We start from the raw sequence: 8065 nt of genomic DNA, 5'->3' as shown, positions 1-8065 counted from the left end.
CCTGGGAGGGAGGGGGAGCAGCGGCACGCGAATCAGCTGTTTCGCGTGTCGCGGCCGCTCGGGATCTCCCCCTCCCTCCCAGGTTTGAGAGCCTGGGAGGGAGGGCAAACGGTGCGCGAGCGGCAGCAGCGGAGGTGAATTAGGGCGTCTGGGGCACATTTTTAGGGGCGGCATGGCCCGCGCCAGAATGCCGCCCCTAAAAATGTGCCGCCACAAGCACCAGCTTGTTTTGCTGGTGCCTAGAGCTGGCCCTGTGGACAAATTGGAGAGAGTCCAGAGTAGAGCAACAACAATGATCAAAGATTTAGAAAACCTGACGTATCAGGAAAGGTTTAATAATGGCCTATTTAGTCTTGAGAAAAGACCCCCTCCCTAATATTAAATATTATATTATAAAGACTGAGCTGGGACCTGATAACAGTTTTCAAAATATGTTAAGGGCTGTTATAAAGAAGATGGTGATCAATTGTTCTCCATGTCCTCTGAAGGTAGGTGAGTTAACTGGAAAAATTTCTAACTATAAGGATAGTTAATCTTTGGAATAGGCTTGTAAAGTACACTATGGAACCCCTCACATTAGAGATATTTAAGAACAGGCTGGACAAACACCTGTCAGGGACAGGGTATACTTGGGTCTGCAGCTGCACAGAGGGTTGGAATAGATGACTTCTCATGGTCCCTTCCACCCCTATATTTCTATGATACTTTTATTATTATTTATTATACTATAGTACAAGAAACAATTTAAAGGAAGGATTGGGGGAAAATGTTGAAGCAACAAAAGAGAAAATGAAAAGAAGGAAATTGAAAAGCTTTAGATATTACAGATAAATACATAGGTACACAATCCTCAGATAGTGTAAGTTGTCATTACTTGATTGAGTTCAGCACAATTACACCAACTTAAAACAGCTGTGTATCTAGCCTACTAAGTCAGTAACACATCACCAAAGCCATCTCATTTGGCAACCTTGTCAGTCTTGATGAAGACCTACATTCTCCCCTTATCATCCATCTCACGCAGAGTTAAGGCCCATTGTCTGGGTGGTGTGGTAAAATCAAGCACTGTCATTCCCTATGCAGTTCCTGTCCTTTGGCTAAGTGGAGATCTTTCAGCTTTTAGGGCATTCAGTTAGACTTTTTTTCAAGAGCACTAAATTCACTTAGACATTTTATATTTAAGAAATTGCATTTAATTTCAAGATGCAATTCCTTAGTGACCTAATTCTAACTGGTTTTAGTTGTAGACTTCAGCAGGTTCATCATTGTCATAGAATGAGTTACCTGAATGATAGTTAAATACTGTCCACATTTATCCATGTGACTTGCATTAATCCATGTGACTTGAGTAGATCTAAGTGTTTCCTAACTTTAAGTATAGTTTAAAAGGGGACAAAATCGAAATATACTTAGCATGAAAACAGTACTCTAATATATTGCAGAGATTTGAATGCCTCTAAGAGGTCTGAATTTTGTTGGAAGGTTAATGACTTGTTGATTTTTATCTCTCTTGGAAGCTCTGAATGTAATGAAAAATAATGCACTTATAAATTGTTTTCCAGTTCACAAAGCCCTCCCTGTTATCACCTTATCCAAACCCAGCCAGCTTCTCAAAGAAGGGGAAGAATTTGAAGTTACATGCACAATAAGAGATGTAGATAGTTCATTAAAAGCTAATTGGATTCCTCAAAATAACACGGTAAGATCATTTAAGTTTTAAAACACAGTCTAAAAAACAACAGGACCTTAGAAAGGCATTTATGTCAGTATTCTTTGAAAATAAAACTTCTGCGAAGATATGTACATGTTTATCTCAAGTAAGTAACATTTGGCCCATTTCAGTTTACCTCCATTCCTTACTTAGGGCAGTACTGGGACTTGTCCTTACAACACCATGCATGCCAAAGAGGGGCACCAGGCACACTCCTGCTTTTCTCTGTGGGCTACTTGCATCATTGATCACAGCCCGGGGGAAGAGCAGCTTCCACATACCCTGTGTTTTCAAATCTGGGTGCCTGATGTTAGGCTCTTAAACCTGAAGATCAGCCTGCCTATATTGGTGTACCTAAATACAGAACTACTGAGCACCCACAAATTCCATTGATCTCAACAGGAGCGGCAAGATCTGAGCAGCATTGAAGAGTTTGGCCATAGTTTATAAAAGTACCTGAAGTTCCCAAACTGGTTGTTGTTGGTAATAAGGCCTACTACTACTCCTGCAGCATACAATCCCATGTTAATTGGCAAGTCTTTTACTGTGAATGGTAGTGACTGGAATACATAATTTGCCGTTCATGTGTGTATAGAAAAATAGCTTCTGTGTGATATTGTAATGATAGATAAATCATACAACCTCAGGCAAATATGACCTGGATACTGACTCTCTCGGGTTCTCTATGCCATTCCTAACTAATCCATTGATGCTGGCAGAGTTTCTATCACTAAGTGCATATCTATTGGGAAATCCCAGCTCACAGCTTCAAGAGTTAAAGCCTAAATAACATGTAGGCAGTATGGTACTTGCAGATGGGGCTTTTGGTTCTTTGCCAAGGTTAACTATAAATCTTGCATTTGAGCACTTTTATTTTCTTGTTTGATTGCAGTAAGGTCAGGATCTTTTCTAGACCACATTTTTTCATGCTATATTGGTTTACATCTTTATGAAGAAAAATCTACAAGAAAAATATTTTTGACCAAATAAATTTGACCTTTCAGTCTTGTTTAGTAAATATCAGGGGAAGCAATCATTTAAATATTGAATGTCAAATTAAATTTTGTATTGGAATGGCTAGAATACATAACATTACTGAGTTTAAATAGAGGCAGAATTGCATATTGGCCTGAATAGGTCAAAGTAAAAAATGGTAACTGCTTCCCTGATCACTAATAGTAGCTGTTGCTGCTTTTGAAAAATCAGTAGAAGATCTGTTCTAAACAACCACTTCCATATAAAACTTAACATATAAAATATTAACGATAAAGAAGCCAAAAGTCATAACTGTGTTAAATGGATAAAACACCTGGAAATCTCTAACACCTCTCCAAATGAAAACATTTTCATTAGAACATCTAAAAAAATATTTCAACACTATGCTTTGATCTAATTTCAAATGACAAGTCATTCCAATTTAATAGTAGATTGACACAAAAAACTAAAAGCACTTACTACCCAACCATATCATGAGATCCCACCTAAAATCTTTCTTCAGCTCCCAGACCGTACCCCCTAGACACAACCTCCAACATATTAAGTGTTTGAGGGAAAAAAATGGCTTTCCAGTTTGCCCAGAAGGTTAATAAATCCAGATGCTTGCAGATCAAAGAGGGAAATGTATTCCAAAGCTGAGGACCCCTCTCCGAGCAGCCTACTGGCAGCTCCCTGTTGAGTGTGTTGAGAGAGCTCCTTGCTGATCACCACTGCTGAACTCAGCTGTGATAGAAAGACCCAAGAGAGAAGTGGTGCCTCTTCTCAAGCTGTAGGAGGACTTGGCAGTTTAAAATTAGCACCTTAAACTCTACCTGGAACTTTGCTGAGAGCCAGAGCAACTCTTGGGGTAATGTTTTTTTACATGCTGTTTGATGCACCAACTGCCAGCCCAACAGCCACATTCTGTGCTAGCTTCAACTTCCAAGCAACATCAAAGTGAAATTCAATGCCAAGGTCTCATCTAGTCTCCACACAGAAGGACTAGAAACGTTATTTTTAATCTGAATGGAAGTTTGCTTTCTGCAGAACCTGAATCTTTCTTGGTGCTGGAAAATTACCTCCAGGGAACTGGCCTTGGCCCACTGACACAAACACCAATATTTGGGGAAATTTGGATTTGAACTTTGTGGTTTTGGCCCATTTCTAATGATCTGGTACTCTTCAGACATGTGAACAAACTAGATCCCCTGCCTGAGGACTATTAATAAAATCTAATTGCAAGGTGCCATGTGCCTATAGCTCCCATTGAAACCATTTGGAGTTGAGGGTGCTCAGCATCCAATAAAATGGGGCTCTCATTTAGAGAGAGCTAGCCCAGTGAAACCCAACAGACTTAGGGTGTAGGCGTGGGATTTGAGGAGGAGAGGCAATAAAGAACATGGGAAAGAGAATACAGCTTTGGGAAGAGCATTATTTTTCACAGAGAATTGATCATGTAGTTGTTTTGTATGGAGAGGTTCCAGTGACAGGTTTGTCACGAAGGCTTATTATTCCGGTTTAAAGTTATGAATATTAATGTAGAGAAGTTATAATTACTTCTATTTTTAATTTATCTAGGAAGGCTGCTGCATACACAGTATTTTAGATGTTAATTGTTTTTTTCCGACAGACTGTTAAAAGCAAAAGCAAGAATATCGGTGATTATGAATATGAAAGGAAATTAACATTGAGCATCCGTTCAGTGGGAGTTAATGATTCTGGAGCATTCACATGCCAAGCAAGAAACTCTTTTGGATCATCCAATGTCACAATAACCTTGAACGTACTAGGTAAATAATTCTTAAAGAAATACAACATTTCTAAGAGCTGGAAAGAGAAAATGCAAAGTAAACATCCTCTGCAATATGGAAGAGTAGAGCTTATTATTAAAAAGGTATTGCAGACTGGTGATATGTAGAAAAAGAAAGATTAAAGCTTTAGAGTGTATCACTTCTTTAATGACTGTAACCTACTCTTTGTCAATCAAATGTGATCTTGCATAGAAGAGCAACCTCAACAATGTTTGCATCTCTCTGGTTTGTGTGCTCTTAACTGGTTTAATTTTAAAACTATTTCAGTCTTAATGAAGCACAAAACTTCCCTTTCTTCATCTACTCACCCATCTTTGTATGGAACCATCTTCTGGAATCTTACCTCCTGCTGTGGGTCTTGCCTCAGCCCATCTTGATAATGTGCAGAGTTATTACCAGTCCCACACAAATTTGTCTTACATTATTCCCATGCTCTATAGTGCTGGCAGAGCAAATATAAAACAGGTCTTCAATACCCATATTCCATGTATAGGAAATTGATTTTCTGTTACATCCATTGGTGTGTTAATATGTTTTATGTAGGTGAAGCCACACTCTCAACTCTGTTTAAAAGAATAATTGGGAGAATTTTTATAAAATTACAAGTACCATTTATTTATTTATTTTCTGTACAGCGTTATAGCATAAAATACATGGTCTTGTTCAAAGCCCACTGAAATCAGTAGAAAGATTCCCATCCGTTGACTTCAATGGGCTTTGGATCACAACCTTTAAGAGCAAGCAGATCTTCTTACTCTACCCCTGTTAGTAACAGGCTGTGCTGAGAAGACTATTTAGATTCCAAATGCCCTGTATTAATTTGTATGACGAGCCGTACTTTTAAAATATTAAAATCACAGTTAAGTGCTAATTTGCTAAATTGATAAAGGAGCATATTGATGTAGTTAGTAAGAAAATTTTGAATAATTCCAAGTTACTAGCTAAAAGATTTTCGGTTCCTCTGCTTCCGTGAATGTAGAAATTGGAAAAAAAATAATCTAGCTGTGAAACCTCAATATTTCTTGATGTAGTGGTTACTCTGTTGTCATCTTTTTTTCCCCCTTTTAAAACAGTTTTCTTTCACAAATACCATTGCAAAACTGTTTGCATGGTTCTCCCTAGTAACTCAAGGAAAGCAGAAATAAGATAAGTGTTTGAATCAGATTCTGAGCTGGTGTAAATCAGCACAGCTCCCTTGGTTTTAATGCAGTTACACCTATTCACACCGGTTGAAGATCTGGCCTATAATTTTGATGTATGTTTTGCTCTGTTGCTATACATGAAACTAAATTGTTATATAAAGTAAGCTAATGAGTACTGAAGCAATGTTAAGTATTAAAGGATAGAATCTTTTACAAAGAGCAAGGGTTGGGGAAATAAGAAAGTTTATTATAAGGGAATATAAGGGACTGTTCAATACAGAGCCTATTATAAATACTCCAAATGCAAATGAGTTTGCTGAATTGGTTCATTCAGAATAGTTTTGTGAAATATGGGAGAAAAAAACAGTTGCTCTGTGCATACTTGCTTTATTAAATGCAATGAGCATAGTACTATAAAACAAAAATATTTTTACAAGGAAAAAATACTTATATGTTATGCTTAATAAAAAAATAAAGTTCTTAATCAGTTAAAAGCTGGAATTTTTCATTTTCAAAACAATATTTTTTTGTTTCCTTGAGTTTCACCTACAATAAACTAAACAATCTGTTCTGGACTCTTTTACTGTTAATTGACAAAATAGGTTATTGCTTTTCTTTATTGTTCCAACTCCTAGGATCAAAGAAGTGAAATATAGGGGGAGGGAACTGAGAGATCTTTGAGATTGTATCAGACACTAAATTAACACACCTTTTGACATTAACCAAAAGGCTTGGAAGAAATAATAGCTATTTTGATGAATCTACTGATATATATATTTTTGAAAACAGGTTGATTTCTGTAAAATACAAGCAATTACTAAAATTCTGTTTTGGGTATTGACAGTTTAATCACTGAATTTTATTTGAAATGTCTCAGATACAGTCTTGAACTTAATAAGGTTCCAAGATGTATTGAATGAACAACAAATATATCCAGAGTTAATGCAAAACAAGAGTTTGCAATGGGATAAAAAACCTCATGTTTTGGGGTTTAAACACATTTCTAACTAGGAGGGAGCAGGTTGTATCATACCTGCTTGCTGTTGGGCTTCTTACATATTCCTCTGAAGTATTCTGACCAGTATCAGAGACACGATACTGGACTAGATGGACCACAGGCTTGATCTGGTACAACAGCTCCTGTGTTCCTATTTTGAAATTTCCATGGCTCTGCACTGTCAGACTTCTGCTTTCACAGAGTCCCACTGACTTTATTATGGCTTTAGTACCTGGGTCCAACCAGGCAGAGCAATTTGGAAGCATGGGGGCCCCGAATTCTAACTTTTGGTCTAACTTAAATGATAGCTATTGTGGATCAGGAACAAGCAGTAAACCACTTTCTGCCAAGTGATCTGAAACTGACAATGCACATATGAATAAATATGGAATTGAAAATTTGTCTTTTAAAGAGGGTAGTATTAAAGCTGATGAGCTTATTAACTAAAAGAAAATCATTTCAGTAAATATGTTGCACTACATGATATTTTAGAAGATAAATTAATGGTGATAAATGATATGTCCCAAATAAAATTTAAGACACAATAGTAGATGAACAGAAATGCCTTCATTTAGAAGGATTGGTATCCAGATCTGTGAACTTAGTGCATATGTCATTAATTACAGTTTTTGATAGTTTCACTTGTAATTAAGAATGATACGACAGTGAAACATTAAGTACACGATAGCAAAAACTCAAGGTATATTGTCACAAACAATCAATTTATCTTGCGTTTGTTGTCAACATTTCTTCTCCAGCAAACAGTCAAGGGCTTCAATTATGGAAACATTTAAGTATGTGAGTAAAATTTAAGCATGTACTCAATTTATCCAAGAGCATGGTCAGGATATTTCAATTTATTACCAGATTAAATTACTTCTGCTAAAGCAACTGTAGGTTTGCCAACCATGGCTGCTGTAAGTTGTTTGGTTGTTGCTCTCTTTTGCAGCCAAAGCTTCATTCCCATATGTAGCTAGTGGACTTGGTTGTAGCAGGTGAGAGTTCAGAGTATACTTCCTAGATAAGTTTCAGAGTAGCAGCCGTGTTAGTCTGTATCCGCAAAAAGAAGAACAGGAGTACTTGTGGCACCTTAGAGACTAACAAATTTATTAGAGCATAAGCTTTCGTGGACTACAGCCCACTTCTTCGGATGCATATAGAATGGAACATATATTGAGGAGATATATACACACATACAGAGAGCATAAACAGGTGGGAGTTGTCTTACCAACTCTGAGAGGCCAATTAATTAAGAGAAAAAAAAACTGTAAACAAACTTTTGAAGTGATAATCAAGCTAGCCCAGTACAGACAGTTAAGAAGTGTGAGAATACTTACAAGGGGAGATAGATTCAATGTTTGTAATGGCTCAGCCATTCCCAGTCCTTATTCAAACCGGAGTTGATTGTGTCTAGTTTGCATATCAATTC

At 37.2% G+C, this 8065-nt stretch overlaps 1 protein-coding gene across 1 annotated transcript in view; it reads left to right on the top strand.

The window, feature by feature from the left end:
- KIT (KIT proto-oncogene, receptor tyrosine kinase) overlaps positions 1-8065 on the top strand; it is a 71933-nt gene that overhangs the window by 30312 nt on the left and 33556 nt on the right. The window contains exons 4-5 of the mRNA XM_034772572.1: positions 1563-1699; positions 4317-4476. Coding sequence (XP_034628463.1) covers positions 1563-1699; positions 4317-4476 — 297 coding nt within the window. The remainder of the gene's footprint in view (positions 1-1562; positions 1700-4316; positions 4477-8065) is intronic.

Source organism: Trachemys scripta, chromosome 5, assembly GCF_013100865.1.
Source record: "Trachemys scripta elegans isolate TJP31775 chromosome 5, CAS_Tse_1.0, whole genome shotgun sequence".
Lineage (NCBI taxonomy): Eukaryota > Metazoa > Chordata > Testudines > Emydidae > Trachemys > Trachemys scripta.
The sequence above is the reverse complement of the archived record's forward strand: the minus strand, read 5'-3'. Positions and strand labels throughout refer to the sequence as shown.